The sequence below is a fragment of the Apus apus genome, chromosome 4 (genome assembly GCF_020740795.1).
Source record: "Apus apus isolate bApuApu2 chromosome 4, bApuApu2.pri.cur, whole genome shotgun sequence".
NCBI classification, from domain to species: Eukaryota; Metazoa; Chordata; class Aves; order Apodiformes; family Apodidae; genus Apus; species Apus apus.
In genome coordinates, this window is record NC_067285.1 from 9,836,132 (window position 1) to 9,860,378 (window position 24,247).

Below are 24,247 nucleotides of genomic sequence, written 5' to 3' on the forward strand. Positions count from 1 at the left end.
GGACCACAAGATATTTGGCTAACCTTGATTAGGCACAGTGTAAATGCCTTGCTAAAAATGATGTCATGGTCAACCTCACCATAACATTAGCAAAGAGCTTGAAACACAGATTAGCTTAGTTCTAATGATTTCTAGCAAATGCTGTAATTAAATTATCATTGGTGTAATGGTACAGGTTTCAGTGGAATTAGTCCAAGATGGATCTAGTCCCGTAATTTTTGAAAGAAAAAAAACTCTTGCTATCTTCTTACAGAAAAATAATCTCCACGTACATAATACCCCTTTTAGGTGAAAGGTAGGAAATAGAATCAAATCCATGAAACGAATTTGGCAGAAGTACCAGCTGGTGTACAGTAGTCTGTATTTGCATAAGAAACAAGCACAAAATGTACCTAAGCCAACCAGCATTTGATACCTGCCCTAATCAAAGGTGAAGGCCTGGGGAAGGGTTAGGTTTCTCCCAGTAATTGCACACACAGAAGAAGAAACGCATTAAATTGCAAAGCAGGCCATTGAGGTTTGTTGCAGTTCCCTGGCTTTTTCCAAGCCCACTGAATAATCTCAGCAATCTAAGTATCTGTAAAGATTTCGACAAAGAGCAAATGAAGGCCTTATTGTGAATTTCACCTACAAGGGCAGCTTGTCTCTCCAGCTTTGTTCCTCACATTGTGATCCTGTCTGGTTCTTACATGAAGAAAATGAGGTTCTGCTGTTTGAATCTGCAAGGGATATGTGACATCCAGTATCCATTGCTTTGGATAGAGCAATAAACCTGAAGAGCCCCTTAGGTTTACATTAGGAATTATGGGGTAGTGAGGATCAATAGAGATGTCTAGCTGATTCCAGGAGTGAGATCTTGTGACACTTTCCTAGAGGCTGTAATGTATTGATGATGGTGTTTCCAACCACAAAAACCTGGCATACTTACTTGCCTGGGATATGGGATGTATTTACTCCACACTGGATCTGGAAACTTGGTAGCTGCATTTATATTGGGCCTAATCTGAGGTAATGGGTCCTGTTGGAAATGCAGCAGTGTTGGTACAGTCAGACTTAGGTTCTAGGACAAGTCTGACTGTACTAACACAGTGCTGCTGTTTTGTGTAGACTCGTTGCCTTGAGACATAAATACTGTATGGATTTCCGCACTATTTTGCCTTTAAAAGAACAAATACCTTTCAAATGTTTTCGCGTGGCACATGGTTGCTCACTCAGTTCAGCATGTGACTGAGTCACCATCCCTGGAGGTATTTAAAAGACATGTGGATGTGGCACTTAGGGACTGGTTTAGTGACAGACTTGGCAGTGTTAGGTTTATGGTTGGACTTTATCTTAAGGGTCTCTTCTAACCTAAGTGGTTCTATTCTGTGCTGTTTTAGCCTTGTAAGCATATGATAGAATTGTGCAGGTGTGTAACAGAGCACCCAGGACCCACAGATATCCTGCACCCTAAGTCTTCAAGTGGCTTACAGTCTTCAGTAACTGCACAAAACAAATCAGAAGCAGGGGAAATTGGAGGAAATAGTGCTTGTGGAAGAGGAGGTCACAGGAAAATCAGAGGTGGAGGTCTGGGTCACTAGAAGAGACAGTCTGCTCCTCTAAACTTCCTCATGCATCACGTGTCTGTCTTAGCTATGCAACACTGAATCATAATTTTTCAAGCAATCACCTGCAGTGTTTTTCAAGCACCACACGCTTGGCAAGGCAGTGCTGCTGTTGGTACAGGTATTCCTGGGGTGTGCCTGAGCACAGCTGCTCTGCTGAAGAAGCATTCCCTCGACAAATATTTCTCCTGTCCAAGGCATTCACACAGACGTTTACAACAGCAAATCTTGCTGAGCACAGAACTGTGGCTGAAGTAAATAATCATATTTCTTGTTCATTTGAATTCCTCATCCTGTTGCTGTTCAGCTTTGCCAGCATATTCAGAGTAATATTCTTTGGAAGCTTCTCCAGCCAAGTTTTGCCTGGAGTTTGCTACTGTTGGAGCAAAACATCAGTTTCCAGCTGAGTTTCCTTGAAGCATTTGTGGGTAAGTATTTTGTTTGGTGTATTTTTTTTCATGGACTGTTTTGGAGCTAGCTAGTTATGCAGGATAAGGATTTGGGGGCTGATTTAATAAAAGCATGAGACGTGTAAAACAGGTCATGCAAGACCAGAACTGATGACTTACACTGGTCACATGAGATCACAACCATCCTTGGACTGCCACCTTTTGGAGATGTCTAAACTTGCTGGGCCTAAAGGAGGTGTGTATTGCATTAACAGATGCTGTGTGGTGACCAAGTTACCTGCAGCTGTGGCACGGGACCTCTAGGGGACTTGTGCACTTTTGGAGTGGGATCTGGAGGCCAGGAAGGATACTCAAGGATATCTTAAATGGATGTCTGTGTGTGGGTGTCTGAATTGAGAACAACAGACTACACTGCTCTGGTTGGCTTAACCTTCGTTTTTTGTTTGCCTCAGAAAACTAAGCACCCCTGCATGCTCTGTGGCACATGTGCCTGAGCACCCTCAAATTGTTCAATGAATGCCCAAGACGAGCTACTAGGTAGAAGTTACAGCACTTGGGGAAAGATAGCTTTGAGTTCTACAAGTGAGGAGAATTGCGTTTGAGTCTCCTGTAGTCCTGGGCAAGGGCTCTGACCACCCAGCCAGTCTTCTCCAGCTGTCCCTTGAAGAGAGCATGGCTGTGGATGCTGGGCTCAGCTGCAGTCAGTGCTGCTGTCCCATCTGGTGTGTGCCTTAGCAGAACTGCAGGCATCTTCTCTAGAGAATACATGGATTAAGTGTTTTGTAGTGGAATGATCTTGCTGGGGAATAGCATTCTGGAATCACCTGAATGTGGCCTAAGTGGCTTCTGAGGTGTTTAAGTGGTTTTTTGGATCTCGACCATGCCATCCTGTATAACACCTTGTAAACCTTTTAGTTCTTGTTATCTTAACAACAGGTCTTGGTCTCTTGGCAGTGGGGGGAGGGGAGGAGGATTTTAACAGGAAGGTGAGAAAGAAGGTAGAATGGACTCTTTGTCTCATTCATTAGTTTAATCTTCTCAGGTTGGCAGCTGGCTCTGACACAGTAACCACTGCTTTTCTTGCTCCAGTAATGCTCTTTCCTTGGCATTATCCCGCTAGTGCTGGGAAGGTTGCAGCAATTTGATGTTTCTCAGCTTGGGTTGGGTATGTCACTACAACTGTGAGAAGGTTCATAGCAGCTGTCAAATCTTCAGCCCGGTTCCCGGTCCTGATGCCTTGACCGTAAATAATGCTGCTCACTCAGCCTACATGTTTTCCTACAGAAGAGCTGACAAAAAAAACCACTGTCATGCAGTGAGGCAAAACGCTCCCCTGCTGTCCCTCAGGGGCAATGCCATTGCCTGCTGAGGAACTGGCCCTCAATGTATGCTGTTTATTTTAAAAATATTGCTAAGTAAAAAAACAAAGCAGAGAAAAATGCAGAGGCAATGTAATAAATTTAGAAGCAGGAGGAATGCAGAATTGTAACAGAAGACTTGATTACCACCTAACTAGGAAGTGCCTGGAAACCTTTCCTCAGATTTTCAGTCTGTATTGCCCTGAGAGCCCAGAGTCGTCCTGTTCCCTCTGTAACACCTCTACCCTTAACTGAACTTCAGAGACTGTCTCCAGCTTCCTGATTACCTGACGGTCTGAGCCAGCTGAATTATAAATCTGCTTTGTGGGATCCAGATAGGATTGCACACGTGAAGGACTGTAAAAATGAGGTTCTAGAAATGCTCACCGTAATTCTTATCCTGGGAAGAGTTAAGATCCAGTTATTTTCCCTGTGAAACAATCTTTCAGTATCTGTAGTGCTGCCCTCTGAAATCAGGCACAACTCTCTGTTGATATAGCAGCTGCTGATTAAAATCACAGTCTGGTTTCTTGAGCTACATAAACCTGCTAGTTCATTCTTAAACCTACCTTTCTGAGCACACTGTATCCATTATAGTATTGTTGTCCCCATTTTTAGAAGTTTGTCATTTTTCAGCAAGCTTGGAGACAGTCTTGCTGTGAAAGGAGTCTGTTTGTTTTAAAGAATTACCTGGCTTTCAGAGATACATGTATCAGACTTAACTGTATTAATTAACTTGTGCTGTGCTTGTAAAGTGATCATCATAATACTTATCACAGCCTTAGTCCCCTTATCTCTGTTTTGCAGATAATGGAAGTGAGCCACAGGAAGGCAAAGCCCAGGTAGGGCCCTTGAGCTGGCCTTGCTGCTTTTATTTCCCCTGTGTCATTCAATAAGTAAGCAAAGTGGAGGAGAAGTAAACCAGCCGAGCTCTGGGTGGGTCTGTCCATCCTATGAATTTGAAAAGCTTTCTGGGAAGCTTCAGGACAATTACCTGCACTGTCAGGTCATGCCTTCTGGAACAGAGGACTCCCATTTATCTCAGGGACTATTTTATCACCTAAAGTACTAAACTCCCCCTGCTTGTTAGCTTTCCACTCACACTGGGCTTGATGACTTATTAACAATGACTTGATGACTCACAATCCATCACCAGTTGAGTGTCTCAGTGGATTTTCCCCTTGTGATGCCATAAGCTAAGTTTTAATTCCCACTTTGTCAATACTTTGCCTTTAGTGCTTTCAGCCTCCAAAAAAGTCACTTTGTGAGACTTCCCATGGGTAACAGACCAACTTTCAGACCAATTAAAGGGTATAGTTTTCTTCAAATTGCATCAACACAATAATGATGACATGCATTGAGATGAGTCTTTCCATTCACCATGCTTTATAGTAGTAGAGGGCTTATAGTAGTAGAGTAGTTACAGGCTCCATGTGGTGGGATGAAGCAGAGCAATCAGCTCTGCAGTTTTCAGGCAGTTAGGGATTCATGTACTTGTGGCTTTATGACTCAACCAATCATGAAAAAAACCCAGATGTTCCTTTTTTAATTGGCTTTTTGAAGATACACCAAATGCAAGAGATTGCTGTGTTACTGCCCACATACAGCTCTTCAGAGGTCTTCACGAACTTCCTCTGATAGCCAAGTTTGAGAAAATTGACATCTTTTCTTTTTCTTCTGCTGAGCTGTAGCTGGTGTTGCATGGATTCATTCAAAATCAATTTGACCATCCTGTATGATCATCTTAAGTACTTTTCACTAGGTTTTAAAATGACTTGTTTCTGTCTTCTAGAGTGGCTCACAGTAATGTTACTGGATGGAGTATGTGCTCTACAGAAAGTGATCATTTAAATCTAAGCTAGCTGAACAGAGCATTGTGGTCATTTGCAAAATGTTTGCAATTATAATACACTAGACACATTCATGTAGTATTTCCTACAAACTATTCCAGAAAATATGACCCTGCAGTTCTCTTCTCCTATGAAAATCCCACAGGTGTACAACAATCTGATTACCTTCCAAGGGATTCATAGGGTTGTTCTCCTCAGAAACCCACAGTAGCTCCAAGTATTGAATTCTATAGGACAGACTGTGCTGAAGACTCTGGATTGATTATGGTGTTAATGACGCAGGAAGCTCCGCTGCTGTTTGTTTATTCTGGAGTTAGCTAAAATTAGAAGTTGACCCTGTGTTCCTGAATTAATTTAAAGGCAAAAATACAAGTTACTGATTCTGTTGATTTTTCTGGAAATATGGTCTTTAATGCCAAATCTGAGAAGCTGTTCTCCTTGAGCTTTTTTAGTCAGTTCTGCAAATGTAAGCTGATACATCTTGCTGAAAAGTGAAATGTAGTTGAAATGCCTGCACTTTGCATGTAACTGGTGTTCCTTTTGGTATTATTTTGACATATGTAAATTCAATCAGTATGAGAGTACACCAGATATGGAAAATATAATATTTTCTAGGTTTGCAATACCTTTCATTCCAGGCTCTCAGAAACCTTTACAGAGATTTTACTCTAGACACCAACTGACCAGGAGATGGTGTTAGTGGTGTACTGTAAACAGACAACATGTGACACAGAAAAGCAAAGTGACTCACTCACTCATGAAATCTGGTGAAGACATCTCACCCTCCTCTGTGTGCTGCCCACCTCTTGGACCTTTCATTGGCCTCTTCTGATTATTTGCATAATCCATAATAAGTATCATTCAGTGTTGCTGTTTCAATATGACAAGCAAAAAACGATATTAAAACAAACATAATTTCCTTGAAATAATTTATTTGGGGTACATTAATTAATTAGTAATGTAGATAATTTATTATCAGACAATTTAAAATAGAATAGATCAAAGCCTACATTACTCAGAAATAGCAGATGTGAGTGAAATAATTTCAGTCATCCAGACTTTTTCTACTTCTTTTCCAAGCCTCAATCTTGTGGCTAGCAACAAGTAGTTTGGAAAGATGTTTCTCTCCAGGACAACAAATAACAAATATTCCCTTCCTCCTTCAACTCTTGTCAGGAGCCAAGTCAGCTGAGATCCCCAGTTGCAGAGTGACCTCAAACTTTTCATTCTCCATTTCTATCAGAATTTTTAGTCACTATGCCAGCTTATCTCTCTTCTTTCTAGCATTCATTTTCGTCCTGTAGTTGCAACCCTTGTGATCTGCCCAACGTGCCACTAGAACCACATGTCTGCAGGTGTTACTATGTCATGCCACCTTCTGGCATCTGGTATTGTGGCCTGGCTTCTCATCTTCACACCTTCTTGAGGTTTCCCCTCCCACCACCCTTCTGTTCAGTTACCACTTTTATTGATGTCAGTAAACACAAATTCTAGGATGGTCTCCTTCACTTCAAGACCTTGCTTATGCTGCTTAAATAATCTTGTGCATTCGATTTTGTTTGTAAATCTTTTCTTCCAACATCCCTCACTTTGTACAGGCTTTCAGTGTGGTTTTCTGCTTGCTTTTTTGCTTCTGCTTCTCTCCCTGGGACCATGCCATCAGCCAGGAAAGTTTCTGGGCAGGGAGGCAGGAGTTGTTGGGCAGTTGATGATGGTTAGCTAATGCAGTTCCTCAGCACCAGGCTGTTGCTATGATCCCAAGTTATTCATGCATGGCTTTTTGTTTATTGGTATTTTAATTGCTACCATCAAAAGAGAAAGAAATAAAGGCTCTTGTGCTGCCTGTGACTGCATAGTCTTAACCAGCCTGGACACTTTAGTCTCAGTTTTACTATGCTCTCTTGAAGTCAGGAGGCCAGGTACAGCCTGAGTTTTGCTGCTTAGAGGCCCCAGAATCTCAAAGGGAAAGAGAGAAACTGTACCTTGATATTTCATTGCTCTGCCTTCTTCAGGGAGGTTTCCATGGCTTGGTGTGCAAGGGGACCTGCCCCAGTCTTCCCCAATCCATGGACTGTCCTTGCCTCTCATTTTGCACAGATCACACAAGAAGGGGCAGCTCCTCTTGTCCTCTTATCTCTTGTTTGTCCATCCATGTTAAAGTTGGGGGCATCCTGACTAGTGGTTTATATAGTTCTTGTGAGGGACATGCCCTGATTTGTATCTAAGCGTTGTATATAGCCATGATATCTACAATAGTTATTATCTTCTAGACTTAACGTGCTGGACAGTGTGTCCTAGATGGTCTGGGAAAAGAGCCATTGGGATTAAAGGCCACTGAGATTAATCAGGCTGATTTATGTGATTGACTGTTGTGATGGTAACAGCTATTGCTGCTTGGCTATTCAAAACTTCTTTTTTATGGTCAAATACCTTAACTCTAGGGAGACTTGGCACCTAAGTAGCTTTACAAATTTTGATCTAGGTGATTTAGGTGGCTAATTCATATTTTCAAAAGAAGTTTATTGAGGAGTCTAAATCTAGCGATTTTCAGGATTGCAAAACTGATGGTCCTCTTGCCGTTATTATTCAGCACTGAAAGCTGCTCTGTCTATATTTGCCAAATAAATCTATTGCACTTTGAGTTTCACACAGAACAGCTTTTTAAAATATAACTCCTGTCTTTCACAAAGTACCTTTTCCAGTGCAGCTACTTTGCCTGCAGTGATGCTGCTGTACAGTGAGGCTGTTGAGCCCACCACATATTCTTCAGATTGGTCTTCATCCTGCCACTACAGGGACCATCCATCGTTTCTGAGGGCAATTTAGATTCCTTGCCCTGAGAATACTGGCAGAGAGGGCCATTCAGAAAATCAGTGTTCACTCTGAAGATGATCTGTTGTCCTTCAGTTATTTAGGAGATAAGGCTCCATTCCTTCAGTAGAGTATCCTTGCAGGATATATCAATATTTCCGTAGAGTTCATTATTTCAACTTTTCATCCAGATTCTGCAGAGAATGAATGTGGAAATATTGCAGTGTTCAGGATGGAAATTCCAAAACTTAACCAACTGTACTTACAAAGCAGAAGCACTTCTTTTTTGGGAAAGTTTTATTTCCCCCAGAATACTCTGAAGAAGTCTTTTCTCCCAAGAATTATAGAGATAAAAATTTTTACTTAGGAAGGATGAAGGGAAAAGACTACTTATTCAGTCTGTTTCCTTCTAAAGACTGGTCTTTAAGAAACTGCAAAGACTTGTGTGTGTGAGGGAAAATGTGTTTCAATATAAATGCCATTTAATACAGAATCGGAAATTTGTGTATGAGAACGTAAGAAAGCAGGAAATCGGCAAGTGTGATTTCCATACACACATATGGAATCCTAAGAAAAACAGCAGTAGAATTCAGGAAATATTTAATCAATGCTTTGACCATGCCCACAGCACAAGCTTGGTAAATAAGTGACTACTCAAGGTAAGGATGCCAGAACAGGAACATTTTTTAACAGGCTACTGGCTGTGTATTATTTTAAATGGGCTTGCAGCCTCATGCCTCTCTTAGATATATAATGTTAAGAAATTCTTTGTGTGTTGTGGCATCATGTTTTGTTAAAACATTTCGTTATATTCAGCAGGCTGTCTTTGAGCTGAGGAATCTGTTGATTACAATTTAATTACTACAGGTAAAATAGCCTTCAGGATACTACTATCCTCACTCTGTTGTTGTAGTGATGAAGTTTTTCAAACATTGTTTTGGAAAAAAAAATTCAGGGTCATCATTCATATATAATTATGATAATTAATTATGATGGCGTTAGTTTGCCTTGCTGTAATGCCAATGTGTGCATATCTGTGTGCATATCCAAAATAAGATAAGAGTCTTTAGGTGGCTTTTACAGTCGTTATATTAATTAGAGAGGTGTTAGGATAGTATTGCTACTTTATAGTCCTTGGACTGACTATTTTAACAGTCTGTGTGCAAGGACAATATTTCCCCTTACGTTGGTGAATAAGGACTATCACAGTTACCTGGGAAGAGGATGGCTTTAGCTGGAATGTGAGTGCACCTGTGGCTGAGCAGCAGTGGAACCCATGTCCAGTCATCCAAAAAGACCAGTTTCAGGAGATGGCAGCAGTCCATTTTCTTGTGAAACATATTTCTGAGAAGTTGGAAGAAATGCAAGAAATAAAAAAACATTTTGCATAAGCTGACAACATGCATTGAACTGTGTAAGTGGCTGAGTAGGACTGTGCTTGTGCTCTACAATCATAACTCCTCACTTTGCTTTCTACATTTTGTTTCTTTCAGAGCACATGCTTATTGAACATAACATTGTTAACTACATCCATTTAGACTGAAATTGCTGTGAGGAGTCCTCTTGTTTTCTATTCTATTGGTAAGTTCTTTTTGTCACCCTTATGGAGCGCATGGGTATATAGCTATGTACAAAATGCATTATAATTTTGGAAGGTGGAATGAGTCAATTTTTTGCTCATTTCCCTCTCACTGATGGTGTTGAAAAGACTGCAGGATCAGCATCCATGTTACAGTTGGCTGAATGGTCCTGGTGACACTTCAATAACAGTTAAAACAGATTACATTGTACAAAAGGCAAAGGAAAGGCAACTACAGTGCTTGGTTTAGAGAAGGATTGAAGAGTGGTATGTGTATGCATGAACAGTTAGGGTGTCAAAGCAAGCTGGATAATTCTGGAGTGGTCTGATAAGCTCTGAGGCAGAACTGAATTCAAGTTGTATGAAGATTCTGGTAAGCCGAGAAATCTCACTTTTGAAATTGTATAAAAGGAGTGTGGTTTCCTTTAATTGTGGAAGGCTCTGAGAGGTAGAGGTGAAGGAGAAAGGGGCAGGCTGATCAGTTCAGGCACTAATTAGACCCAAGGTCTCTAGAGGAAGTTAATGAGTTTCTAAATAGCCAACTAGGCTGGAAGGGAGCGGAAGAACAGTCAGCGTCTGCATCCTGCTTTTATTTCTGCCCTCAAGTGAGAGATACCTTTAGGAGATCTAGATAGTGTTTTGTGGTGAAAAGTCATCTACTAGGAAATATCTGCTTCTGATATGAAAACTCTTTTGTTGCACAATGCCAGTGAAAATTTAAACATATTTTTAGTCTCAAGATTGGTGATGATTTGCAAGAGTATCCCTTGAGTCTTCCTGCAGTGCTCAGGATAGGACATTTTGATTTTAACTGTAGTGGTCTCCCTGACCCTGCCTTTGGCTATGCTTCTAAAAGTGTCTGGCATGACTGCTCTTGTTTGCACTTCTCCCCCATCTTTGTATGCCAGATAGCTTTTGCCATCTTCCTGACCTTGTTGGGTAAACATTGCACCAACACAGCTTTTACATAGCATTCATTTGTTTTTGAAAAATATCAGAAGGCAAAAGAAATGCAAGCAGGTAAGTGAACGAGGAAAAAAAGAAATAAGAAGGGTGGCCAAATTAGCAAAAGCCGGGTTGGGGGGGAATGTTCTCTTAGCACAGGGCAGAAAATGACCATGGAAGGGCATGGGCTCTTCTTCAGTGTGTGTGTGATGCTGTGTTGAGATGTTATCCTGAATCAGGACAGAGGTGCATGCCTGCCAGCCTGCGAGTTTTCAGTTGTGGGGCTAAGTGCACCCAGGAGCTAAGCACCCACCTGCAGATGTGAATCAGCAGCAGTGGTGTGGGTTTGCTCACTCAGATCCTCAGCTCTAGAAAGGTCTGGTCATTCTGAACCACTCACGTGGTGGACCTGACTTCATCCATTTTGTTGCCCACAAGACTTCATGCTGCTCATGTCTAATATATATTTAATAACATGCATGGGCTAAGTAAAATACTTTATCTGCTATAAGATTGCCTTTTATTTTCACTGCTTTACCACCTGGTGGTTTTGTGGCAGGAAAGACCAGTGCATTTCTTTCCAGTTTGAAATGTTTGTCATTCCTGTGGTGGCTCATTTCTGACTCACATCTTTTCTAATCACTATAAAAGTAACATTAATATAGCAACAAGCAATTTAAAAACCCAGAATCTATTTGGCTCATACTATTAATTGAGTGTGATTCCAGGGCTGTAATTACCTATACAGAGTTTGGAATTGTGTTGTATCCACCACCTGCCTCCCCTGTGCCAAATTTCTACTCCCTGTGGTGTTCCTACAGTACTGAACAGGAGTAAAAAGCAAAGCTCAGAACTGAGACACTTATTGATTTAATGTCAAGGAGGCCAGGACTTCTCCTGTGATTTGGTACCATGTCTTCTGCAGTTCTTGTTGAAACAACCCATGGTGGTGGCTTAATTTTTTATGACTGTAACATTGAAGGTATGGATTGTTTCCAAAGAAAATCACATGCCACCTTCTTTTTGGAAAAAAATCATTCTCTCCCACCTGTAAAATATGTAGCAGTTAATTATCTGCTCTTACATGGTAGCAGTTGTTTTGTCATAGATAATGCCATAAAGATACTGCTTTACTTTTGTTCATCATTCTTTTGTAACTGTTTTTGGTTAATAATCTTTGGCTCAGGACCCTGGTTAGTGGACAAAATCAATCAGTGCCAGCACCTGTATAAAGTGATTATCAGAACAGGATATAGCTGACTGTATGGACATAATTTCATGAACTTCATTATTGTTCCCTTTAAACTAGCAAAAAAAAAAAAAAAGAGATCTGCCAATGATTCATATGTTATTTGCATGTTATTACTTTCCAGGACCTGGTGCCAAGGAAACTGATTACATTGTGCAATTCCAAACATAAATACATTGAGTAGTCCATAGATAAGGATAAATTCTGCTATATACAAGTACCTACATGCTACATGCTAGCCCTGACACAGGGACAAAAAACTCTGCTGTAGTTTCTTTGGATGTTTGATATTTTGTTAGCACTGTAGCACCTGGATGCAATTTTCTTCATTTGGCTGCTTCATTTTTTATGACAACTTCGAAAGAATGGCTTGAACAGAATATTTTTTGCATTGTTCTGAAAGTCACCATGCTCACTGGGAGTCTCTTGTGTATTTTTGAGCTCTGGGTGTCTTTGACAGTGGCATAAACTTTTGGGAGGATGAAGTTTCACCTTGACTTTCCCACTAGGATTCAGGAGTTAAGGCATGTTTATTTTTGTATTGGTAAGATTTTGTTAGGTGTAGAAGACAGGATCACTCTGTGTTATTATGTTGAACGTATTCTTGTTTCTTGCAGTTCCTTGTGTTCAGTTTGGAGGTACTCTGGGAACTTTGGTGTAGTACAAATCCCCTTTCCAGTTCAGTAGGGATTTCTGCAATGCCTTGAACCTCAACTAAGGCTCACTCAGTGATTTACATAATGGTTTCTGTAAAACATCTTTCTGAGCCAATTAGAAGCTGCTCATAATCAAATCCCACTACTGGTTTTATCAGTCCTCAGACAGTACTGGTAGGGTCAATCCTTCAGAAGCAGACTCTGCCATCTATTTTACAGCAAAGTGACCAGCAACTGATGCAGTCTTGCCCTGATTTGCTTCCTCTTCAGCTTCCTGTTAAGTCAGAAATACATCATTCCATGCAACTTTTTCTTTACAGTTTCTAGGGGCTTTTTCCCATTTCCGCAGTGACTCTCTGGGCTGTCTTAAGCAGTTCTGTGGGACAGGGAACAGTCCCTGGACACAGACCAGCCATGTGATCACAGAGTATCACCCTGTGCCTTTGGCTGACCTTCAGCTTCTGCCTTGTATATTTAGCTTCAGTCTCCTTACTGGATCAGTTGTCTCTTCTTACTGTATTTGTAGCACATCTACCACAGATTAGCAGTTCTGCCCACTCCTCTTGTCTGTAGTAAAAAGTAAATATTAAAAAAAAATATTCCTTAATTGTGATTAAGGAAGAATTGTATTTCCTAACACGTACGTTGCAAGGCATCCGTGTTTAAGGGAACTTGTTTGAACTGGCATTCCACTTTGGATGTCTTTGTCACACAACAGGTGCTTCAAATCACTAATCTTCTGCAGTCCAAGCTGGTGTTTATTCCTATTCAATGTCAGATCCTTTTGCTTGGCATAGCAGAGCATACCATGCAACCCGCAATTTGTGCTGGTGAGCATTTTTAATCATACATCAGCAGATTACCTATAATTAGCTCCATCACAGCTAGACCCTTGGAGATCTTCAGTGGGAGGATGATGTCTACTCCAAGGACTGAAGCAACCCTGCAGGGAAGATGACAGCCCAGCTGTAAAGTGCTGCTGGAATAGATTTGAGTTGGTTAAAGCCTTTGATGATCAGTCTGAAGTTGTTTATAGTTTCATATTTCAAAGTTCAGGCTTTGACTTCCTTGAGCTGTTCCAGTGGGTGACTACAAATACCTCAGGGCTTCATGTCAGCCCTCTGCATCTTTATAAACTCTTCATTTATTTGCTTTGTATTGTACTGTCAAGGCTTAGCAACTGGGATTAAGTTTACTCTGCCCATCACTAGAAGTTAGTGGTTTGTCTATATTTGTGCTAGTCACCTCAAACCAATTTTGTGTTCAGAGCAGAGAAGCAGGGTCCTTCACAGCCTGTAATGTGCTGTAATGTGCATCTGAATGTTTGAGGCGTCTGCTTTGGGATCAGATGAACTGTGCCCTAGAGATGAGTGTTTATTTCCAGAGAGAGATACAGATATAGATGTCTCTGCTCAGGTGGATGATACTAACCCAGTACATCTTGCCTGTCAGTCCAGTTCAGCTTTTCCTTAGCCTCTCAGGAATCTCTCAGTATTAGCAGGACTAAGCAGGATTTAAGATGATTTTTCTATGTTGTAGGAGGCAAAGAGAAACCAGACAGAAAAGCAGGGTGTGGCAAATAATTTATATAACTTGTTTAGACTTGTGAGTCCACTCTGGTTTCGTGCTACTAATACTTTTTCAAAAATCCTGAAAATTACCATCCCTTCTGTGTGTGCTAGAGCAACATCTGCTACCTCATAGACCTTGCAGGTCTAGTACATGGCCAGGAAGAGAGAATCACAGTTCCCCCTGGGCTAGAGTTGGATTACATTATTGTGGTCACAATATGCAATATTGTCCCAGAGGGTTAACTCCTCTAGATTAAGAACCCACAATGGTTTTCTGTGTTGCTATTTCAGACTTCCCCACCTGATTAGCACCAAATGTGTTTACAGTCATCTGAATATCTACCAGTTGTATTATACATGATCATATCAGCAACTGGATTTGCCTGGTTATTGTTATCTAATAAACTAATTTATGCCGGGTGATATTTAAAAAGACTAAAAACTGAATCTTCTGATTTGGAGTGAGCTGTGTCTATGCCCTCCTCCTGTAACTGACAGAAATGCATCAGGATCACTTTTGTGACTTGATAATCAAGTGCATAAAAAGTAGAAGCAAGGAGACATATCTGAGGATGAGAATAGGAGTTGAGAATACAGGAATAAAGCCAGGAAGGCTAAATTGAGACATATTTTGGTGGTTATGTCATTATGTAAAAAACTAAAAGGGAAGATTCCCTAATGAAAATGTAAATGAAACACAAAGTCAAGTTAGAAACTAACTACTTAAAATGGAAAGAGATCAAATAGCAGATGATAAGAAAGTTAAATTATTAAAGGCTTTCAATCTGAAAGTTAGCTGTGTCCAGAAGTTTAGTAAAATGAATTCTAGCTATGTGGTAGGAGCTTAAGTCAGAAAACAGAGCAGGCTTTTTATTTGTACATGCTATTTTAAAGCATGTGCCTAGAAAGAAAAAAAGTATGAAAAATCTGCTATAGAATATTCAAGGAATTAGCAAAAGCTGTTACTGAATTGTTAGTTATATGTGGTAGTTGTGGAAAATGGAAAAACACAGCACACGTCAGCCTTCTCAGCACCATTCATCAGTAGGATTCCATCTCCACTGAAGAGTGAATAGAGCACCAACTTTCTCCTTCCTTTTACTTATGCATAGATTTCTTTCTTATTGCCTTTTCTGATCCTTGAATCTGGAATCTTACTCTTTCCAATATGCATATCCAGGGGTTGAAATGCAAATTTTGAAGGCCTGTCATGAACATTTAGACATGCTGGTGTAAAAATGCAATAACTCCTCATAGCCTGGGTTCTGCCCTGTTTCCTCTCCATGGCAAGTGCTGGCTCGAAGTGTGGCACAGCAGCACAGCAACAATGTCATTGATAACACTACTAAACCATGAGCTCGTCCTCCACCTCCATAAGGCAGAACTGCAGCATTTCTGAGCTAACATCTCCATTTACCAACAAGTGATTGGGTCAAATTTACTCAGATTTTTTGATTAAACAAGCTGAAAACCAACAAAAATTCCCATAAAGACTAACTATAGACAATACTTGCCATCCATTCTTTCATGCAAAAATATCCTACCAGCTCTACTGTAGGGCATTATTGAAACCCCTTAAGAGCATTTTAGAACTGGTTGGCTCTTACGTCTGATTACACCATATTTAGGCTAATGTATTAAATTAATCTTAAAGCTCACATTGGTTATACATGAAATAGTCACAATGATATTTCAACATGAAGATATGAAAGGTGAAAACCATAACTTCCCAAAGTTATTCAAATAGGTGCATCATGTGAAATTGTGGAGTGTCGTTGCCACCAATTCCAGTCCAAACCCTCTGGTTTTACTAAGTCCAAATTGTATTATCACTAAAAGTAGAAATTAATTAAATAGATGCTGAAAACATTCTTCATTATGTTGCTGCAATAGTCTGCTACAGAAGGTGTCTTTGGCATCTGGAATTTAATTACATTTTCTTCTTGGGTGCTTTTCTTTTGATACCTTTATTGGTCATAGGTTTTCTGTGATGAAGATTTTGTCTAGGTATATACAAAGTATCCCTGTGACTTTAAAGCCAATGATGATAAATAGAAGTTGGTTTAGAAAATAAAATTATTTAAAAATAATAATCTGAAACAAATAACTGCTTATTGAAAGTTAACATATATTGGCATTAGTAAGATGGTGGACAATACAGTAATGTATCATGTTAGAAGCATGATACGAGATGAGAAATATTTAGATTAAACTGGAATACTAGGTGTTTTAAGGGAAATGGTGTCAACATACTGAACACATTACTTTTAACTGCCAGGTGTCCAAATCCATTATTAATTTTGAGCAATCCAGCCTTGCTTATTTCTTTTGGTTACTACAGCCCATGAAGCCACAAAGTCTGCAGGGGTGATGACACGTGTGTTTTAACAGGTGTCAGTGGATCATATATTTCTCTCTCTTGCAGGATTTGGCATTCAGCAGTCTTAACAGGTTCTCCAAATCATAATCTTTTCCAACATCCTAGCAAAGTTGGTAAGTGTCTTGCCATTTTACAGATAACAGTAATTCTAAACATGTTATACTATCTGACTGTAGGGTATCATGTGGGAATTGTAAAGGATTGTGTAAAGGGCATTATTCCTCCATGTGAGCCAAAGCAGGTGTGGAGAGATTATGGACTGAGGGGTGTACAATGTGTAACTCAGCCAGCCAGCAATGGGTACCTCTACGGGAGAAACTACCAGGTGACATCCAACCACCAGTCTGAACTTACATGACCCATAGTACATGTTAACATGTCTGCATCCCATACAGAAATCTCACTGCTGGCTTCAGTAAATTGACAAGAGCATATTAATATATTTATATCTTGGGGATAAATTCCCCATGCAAGTGAACAGATATATTTTGCTTCCAAATAAATTTCAGGTATAATGCTGCTTTAAAGCATGTTCTGATAGTCTAACTTTGAAAACCTAAAGGCATGAGTAGGTTAGTGACATCTTCAGCTAATAAAAATGAACTCAATTTCATGACCACATGAGCAATGGGGGAGCTATAGTCTTACTAAACTCTCTGTGATTAAAATTATTGAATAAAATAGAAATTTAGAAGTCTTATTATGAAATGTATTTATCTTCCCAGTCATAGCTGAAGAGCATTTGATGTGCACCAAAAAGCTGCTTAAAGTCAAACACCAGTTTATTTCAACTATTGGTTCATGTCCAATAAAACCTCCATGATAGGGCTTCTTGCCTATTTTAACATAAATGCTTGAGAAACACTTGGAATCTTTGGGAATGGGGTTAGGTGTTGGTTTCTATATAAGTGGTCAGTAGATACCTTCTACTGATCAAGAGCTTGTGTAATGATCTGCTCTGCTTCAGACTTCCGACCTGGGATAACCCATGTAATCTGCCCACCCTATCTGAGTGTTGTAAGAATAGCTGTATGTTCCTATATATTCTGGCAGAGTAGTAATGGGAGCTGTGTAAATGCCTTAGCAAGTCAGATAAAATAGCAGGGGACAGAGATCATCCCTGGCACATCTGGGTACCTCTCCTCTAAATATGAATCATGCTTCGTCCAGGCAGATTTTATTTTTGTCCGTGTTCATGACCACATATTTAGCAAGACTGGTTGCTGTCATTAGTTTTTTGCATAAAAGGAAAAGAAGATACAGATAGAGGTGTCCATCCAGTGCTCAGGTTACTCTCAGACAGAGGGAAGGGTGGGAAGTTCATGGTTCTCAGGTGTCTTACAATGGGCAAAGTAAACAAATTATTCAGGGCAAAGCAGCCTAATTTCTTTCAGAATCACCACCATAGTTATCTTTTTATGTGTTCCTTAATTGTTATTTTTTAATTGAGGAAGAAAATCCAGGATTAGAAAATGTCTGTGGAGTGATGTTTTGTACTTAGCTGTTAGTTAAAGCAATACAATTAGGATGTTGCAGATGGCAGATAATTCTGGAATAACCAGTAAAAAGAATAATAGTAATAATAATAATAACAACAACAACAAAACAGATGAAGGTAAAAGTAATTCAGAAGATAGTAAATGAATGCTTCATCATCTTTCTGAGATTCTCCTGTACTCATTGATCCTTAGCTTGTATGCAGAGTTTTTAACCATGAATATAGAGATAAAATGGCACTTTGCCAATAATAGGCAAGGAAAAAACGTGGCCTATATGATGATATGTTGGTTTCCAAACCGTAGGTGGTAGATACCAATTTGGAAACCTATTTCATTAAGAAAAGAATTATGTTCCTGAGTGACATAATTGTAGTGTTTTCAAGCATGCCTGAATTGGATGTAACTTGCAGCATCACACTGAGGATAACACCTTGTTCAAGAAAAACATGCTTTGGCAATTAATCCCATTGACACCACTGTGCTCTTAATGGCTCTGACAAATGGTATTTAGTTTTAATTGGTGAATGAATACAAATATATTCTGGCAAATTGAATTGCTGGCATACAAGCAAAACAGATTAATTTGTCTTTTTTTTTTTTTTAACTCAAAATTTAAATGAGGGAAAAGGTATGTTATGAGTGTTCAATTTATTTTCCTTTTTTCACTGCCAGAAAACAAAAACTAAGTCTTATCCTGGATAATCATGTAAAGAATGTACTTTTTAAAGCTGTGATTTGCCCTCCTTCTCCATGAAGTCTGTTTTCCTCCCCCATGTTTATGTTCTCACTCAGTAACAGGAAACAATGTTATTCCTCACAAGCAGCAGGCTATGACTCTCTGAGCACAACTCCACATACATGGCTTTTAATGTCCCTACCACTTTGTGCAGCTCCTGCCCCTCCCTATGTTATCCCTCCCACGCTTCCACTGCCTTTATGGTTGGACCATTGTGGTGGTTTTGGTCATAACTTACTTTTCAGGTGGGTTGTTTCGCCCATCTAGCTCACTGCACACCTCCCAGAGGAGGAATGTATTTTGGAATTAGCAAGTTTTAACCAAAAAACAACAAAGGAATTATGTATTTTATTTCTGCTGAGAGAGGAGGGAAAAACAACAGAATAGGTGAATCAGCAGGGGACAGATTGTCAGTTAATTCTTTGACCTAGCCTTTGTGCTTTGTCAAGTAGGTTTTTCAGTGACCAAATAAATGTATTTGTTTCCAAGTGGTTGTGTTTGGAGAGATGGAAGCCTAAGAGCATGATGCATAAGGGGGAAATGAAATGCCTCCTTAGACTAGTGGGTCAGAAGTAAAGTTGGATAGGCAGATTCTTATCAGGCTGTGAAAAGGTAAAAATCACATTTTCCCTTCTTTCAGCATTTCTCTCCTGCTGAAAGCAGCCCAGATCTGTGTGCTGTAGTCATTCAGTTCAGCTATTTTACTGCTCTTTGAATATCTTTGATTCAAGCACATTACCTGTTAGCCTGTTGTAAACACCTCAGTCAAGGAAGGAGGCAATGCCATGGGTTAAAAAAAGCCCTGTAAGCATCTCCTTCCAGGTGTTTAAAATGCTTGAGTGTCTTCTAAAGATGTAATGTAGTTAAACTGTGACAAACTACACATCTTTCAAAAAGTATAGTTATGTCTTGCCATATGGGTCTTCTGTAATGGCTGGGGAAGAAAATTCTATTCTGTTATGCCAGTAGAAATTTGGAGTCATCCCAATTTCTGTTGATATAAAAGTGACCAGAATCTGTCCCATAAAATAGTCTGTATAGCACTTCAATGTCACAATATAAAGTATCTAAAAGGCATCTTGTCATGTTCCTGTTGTTACAAAATGACATCTATTTATGAAGAAATTACATCAACTTTTAAACATATTCTGGAGATAGTACAGATATAATTGGGTAACATTTATTGACATTAGCATACGTGTATCTATGAGCATGGCTGCCTGAATTAAGACATATCCTGTGACCTAAGTTAACACTTGAGATGAAAGTACTGCCTGAATTAATAGCTACAGTTAAGGGACACTAATAAACTTTGTTCGAAGAGAAGTGCAGTTTGTTCTTCACTCGTACTAAATTTGAGACAGCTGCAAGGCCCTGGCATCATGAAGACCTCCTCACATCAAACTAAGCATGTGAGCAGTGAGTGAAAAATGAGATGACAGGAAGAGAGAGGCCCAAGTAACCACAGTGCACAAAAGTATCTGTTTGCTAATGACCTGTTTGTTTTAGACCAAAAGTTTATTATTGCAGTCAGTAAAGATATGAGTTGAATTGCACACACATTTTGTGGCAGTGGTTGGTCAAAGTTTGTAGTAACAGGTTTTGAAGGATAAAACGTTTACAATAAAAAGCCACTTTGTGGCAACTCTGTTAAGGCTTGCAAAAGTAGTCTCTGCCTACCAGCAATTGAAAGGCAGAGCATCCCCTGAAATGCATTTAACATGGAAAAAAAAAAAGGTTTGTGCAGGTAGACTTGGCTTTCTGGCGCTACTTTGATGATTACTCAAGATCCTGTCTGTGCCATGGATTTTCATCTGTCCGTGGTGTTTGCACTAAGTTGTGTAACTGCTTCTTAATGCCTGTTACGTAAGGATGCATAGATTGCAGCTCTGTGAGGTATCCTGCACAAGTCACAACTGATAATGTAAGCGTGGTTTCAAAGGTTACTCTCGGTTGAATTAATTTTACATTAATTAAAAACCTCCCTTCAGAAGTCAGATAACTTGATTACTGCAGAAGTATACAGTATAAATTCAAATAGGACTTAGAAAGTATATAGCTGTGGTTGTTCTGTAGTACATGATATCATTTTTGTGATATTGGTACCATATACCAGTGTGATGCCCCTTTTCTGTTCTGGGTGGGAGTTTGTCCAATGACTTTTGCAATGCCATGATTTTACCCTGAGGGTCTCGGGATACATCAGCTAAAACACAACATACACACAGGGAAGACATCAGAAAAAGACTGAGTCACAAGTCACTGTCTTAGTCCTTTTTCTTGTATTTAGTCTGATTTTAATTAGGCTCAGTCAGGATCTGAACTGGGGAAAGACAGTCTGAAAATGTCTTGGATATTGCACTAAATGCAGAGTTTAGCCTGGAATGGAAGAAATTGAAGAGAATTGAGATGGGGAAGGGACTCCTTAGCAAAAATTAAACAAATATCTAAATCAGAAGGATGATAGACATAGCAAACCATGCAAGTTAGATTTCAGGCATTTCTTCACTGGAGAGCTCCATCACCATACATTTTCTGCTGTGGCCCTCTGAAAATGCACACCTTGCTTTCTATGGAGCTTTTTTCAATTCCAAATATCAACTGACCACACGTATATGAGATGTGGCACATCTGTGATCAGAAACCATCTCATACAGATTTACCAGAGGAATAGATAGAGCAGAGGAGCAGAGAGAGTGGATCATGCTACCGACCACAAAGTTGCAAACTGGCATTTTGCACTCTTTGATCATGCATTCTTCTGCTTCCAAATTTTGCAAGTACAGAGATATGGGTGACTTTTTCTCCAGATCTGTCTGACCCAGGTTTTGTGAGATATAACAAGGCCTAGATTAGAAAATAAATCACGTTTCAAAATATTTTGGCTCTCAGTTTAAGGGCTGATCAGGAATAGATAACATATCTATGATAGTGTTTGAAATATTAGTTAAAATATAGTAACTGCGACATTTTTAGCAACAAGTGTTCCTAGTGTAAACAAACGATGAAATTTTGCTCCATCTTTCACCATACTAGGATACGTGATGATACCTCCTGGCCCAGACATACTAATGATCTACCAGAAGAGCTGAAACTAAATGAGGAGATGGCAAAACATTTCAGGATGATCCCATGATGTAGGACCTGAGGCTGCTATTTTCCCTATAGTCCTCTCAGAAGGCTGCAGAAATCACTTCTTAACTGCATAGGAGCCTTCTCCAGTTCCCAGTCTGGCCACCACTTAGCCATTTTCTTAGTGTTGTGCCACCACAACCTTGTAGCTCACACAGGCTTTCTTCCCTGGCAGGTGAGCATTGGTGGCTCAACATACACTGTGATCAACTTAAACTCCAAGATTATTTTTTCTCCATTTCTAACTAATGACAATGACAATTTGTAATGAAAATGTTGTTAGTTTCCAGGTGCACTTTTGCATACTTTTCTATTTTTTTGGTCCCCCAAGAGAACAAATTTTTCCTTCGATCCCCATTTTGTTGGCAGAAATGTCACAAGTGAAAATGTGCAAAAAGTTATGTTATGAATTAAGGTGGTGGGAAAACACCACTCAGCTTGAGTGCTGGAGCTCAATTTGGTCTTGGAAACAGTGTAGGAGCACAGACAGAAAATGAAAAGAAGACTTTTTTGCAAGGAAGACCCTGTAGAAGATGCATGCCCAGTATATTCTGACCACCAAAGCAGATTCCAGAATGCACATTCAAAGTGCACTGGCCTGCTCATTACTTCTTGTATTTCATAAAATCAGACTGGTGTAGTCAATCTGTAACACTGAAAATTTAAAAGTTCAATGACAGAGGGCAGAAGTGGTATCTGTAGTTTACTAGGTTTTTTCCCCAGCTCCTCAGAAGAAATAAGATGCTGTAGCTTCAGGAAGCTCCTCATCTTGCCTTTCAACCTGAATCCTATCACTTGTTCTGCCAATTTTATTTTACCTGAACTGCTGTCACACTTTCAGTAAATCGTGCTGGTGGAGAGGTGCTCAAATTTGCCCAGTATTTTATGCTGAATGAAATAGTCTTTGTGTAACTTTGTGTCTGTGAAAGACAGGTGTTTTAAAGGCAAAAGCTGATGTAACTTCTTGTACCTCAGCTCAAGTTGATTATGTCCTAATGAAAGGCATCAGTCCTTTCTCCTCCCCAAAATATACCTCTGTCCTACAGCCCAGAGTACTTTGCTGCAAGGAATATGAAGTGTAATCTGTCACTGCAGGTACAGGTGAAACAAACAAGACCCCTCCAGAAACCCCTGTTGCTTTACCCCCGCTATAGGAGAATGAAAGGGGAAAGTGCAGTAAAAATAAACAAGGCATATATGGTCCTGCATTGGCCTAAATCTGCAAGAGCTGTGGAGTGACTCAGTCCTGAGCCCACAACCAGCTTTGTGAAACCAGCCTGTCATGCTACGCACCATGTAATTTTTCTGAAGCAATGTTTGGTCATGTGTGAAATACCAAGCCAGTAATACGCACTTTTATAAAGGGGAAAGGCCAGAGCTGCCAAAACATCATCTCCTTTTCAAGACCCCTGCCATTTCGGATGAATATCCTGGAATAATTAAGCAATTTAATAGTTTAGGGTATACACATAAAAATATTTCTGCTCCCTGAAGGTATAAGGTGCTTGGGAGAGTATTAGGTTATCCTTCAAACAGTTAAAAAAACCAAAAGTGTGTTTGTGTTGTGAGTTGAATATCTGTTATTTTGTAACTGAAAGGAAGGCTTTTGCTGGGTCAGTTGGTATCCTTTTGCTCAAATGATCACTGATAGTTTGTGAAATCTAGCACTGCAATACAAATGTTGGCTGGGTCTTTGGGCTTAAACAAGGGTATTTTTCTGCAGTTCCCAGATGCAGGAGACACTTAAGTGGGAGTAGGAAAAAAATGCTTTTGTCTGGGAGACAGAGTGTGGGAAAATTGCTTGTTGTGATTTGAATGTTAGAATTGGACTGTAACAACTGGTGTAGCCAGATTAGTGCAAAGAGAAGGCAAAAAAATATTTTTTTTTTCAGGGTTCTCAGTTGATTTTGTAGTGCTGAAACAAAATATATAGTTTACTTGTTGATTGTGTTCATAGATGAAACTTCAGCTACATATAGTTAATTACACATATCAATGATAAACTGAAGTCTGGAGACTTTTTATTTTTAGTGGGACTGACTTACCAAAGGAAAAAAAAAAATAAAAATAGAACTGTATCTAGGCATCTGTGAGAAGTTTTAGTTCCTGTTTACTTCTTGCAAAACTCAAAGCAGTGAGTCCATTTTGTTTGCCTGAGTAAACTGAGGTGGGGAGTGTTGCCCTTTGGAGATGGCTCTCTGTTCATTTGCAGGAGAGATAATCAAATAGGAGATTGGAAAATATGAGGGTTGCAAAGCCTTCATTGGAATAGGCAGCAGCCTGAATCAGAATAATTGCATCAGATCAGAACAGCTGCCTCAACACTTCTAATGCTCCCAGGGTGTGCGCAAAAGATGTCACCAAAATTAGGAAAAAAATTCCCAACCAACAGCTTTTCTGTCTTCCATGTCAAAGATATTAAGACTCTTCCAGTGTCCTAAACAGCAGCACCTTGATTAAGGTCCCA

At 39.8% G+C, this 24,247-nt stretch overlaps 2 protein-coding genes across 10 annotated transcripts in view; one reads left to right on the forward strand and one right to left on the reverse strand.

The window, feature by feature from the left end:
* Positions 1-7,447, reverse strand: part of TECTB (tectorin beta) — a 34,906-nt gene extending 27,459 nt beyond the window's left edge. For 4 of the 7 annotated variants that reach the window (XM_051619450.1, XM_051619449.1, XM_051619447.1 and 1 more), the window contains exons 1-2: positions 7,205-7,447; positions 5,978-6,092 (exon numbers count right to left, since the gene is read on the reverse strand). In XM_051619450.1, the coding sequence (XP_051475410.1) occupies positions 5,978-6,083 (106 nt within the window). In that variant the 5' untranslated portion in view covers positions 6,084-6,092; positions 7,205-7,447. Of the gene's footprint in view, positions 1-5,973; positions 6,093-7,204 lie in introns of all 7 variants that reach the window. The other 3 variants (XM_051619448.1, XM_051619444.1, XM_051619443.1) reach the window with 1 other exon arrangement.
* A 3,145-nt stretch (positions 7,448-10,592) lies between these two features.
* The window catches only part of GPAM (glycerol-3-phosphate acyltransferase, mitochondrial), a 50,184-nt gene continuing 36,529 nt past the window's right edge, over positions 10,593-24,247 (forward strand). Inside the window, exons 1-2 of one of the 3 annotated variants that reach the window (XM_051616742.1) lie at positions 10,593-10,632; positions 16,459-16,526. The gene's annotated coding sequence lies outside the window, so the exon portion shown is untranslated. The remainder of the gene's footprint in view (positions 10,633-16,458; positions 16,527-24,247) is intronic. The other 2 variants (XM_051616735.1, XM_051616740.1) reach the window with 2 other exon arrangements.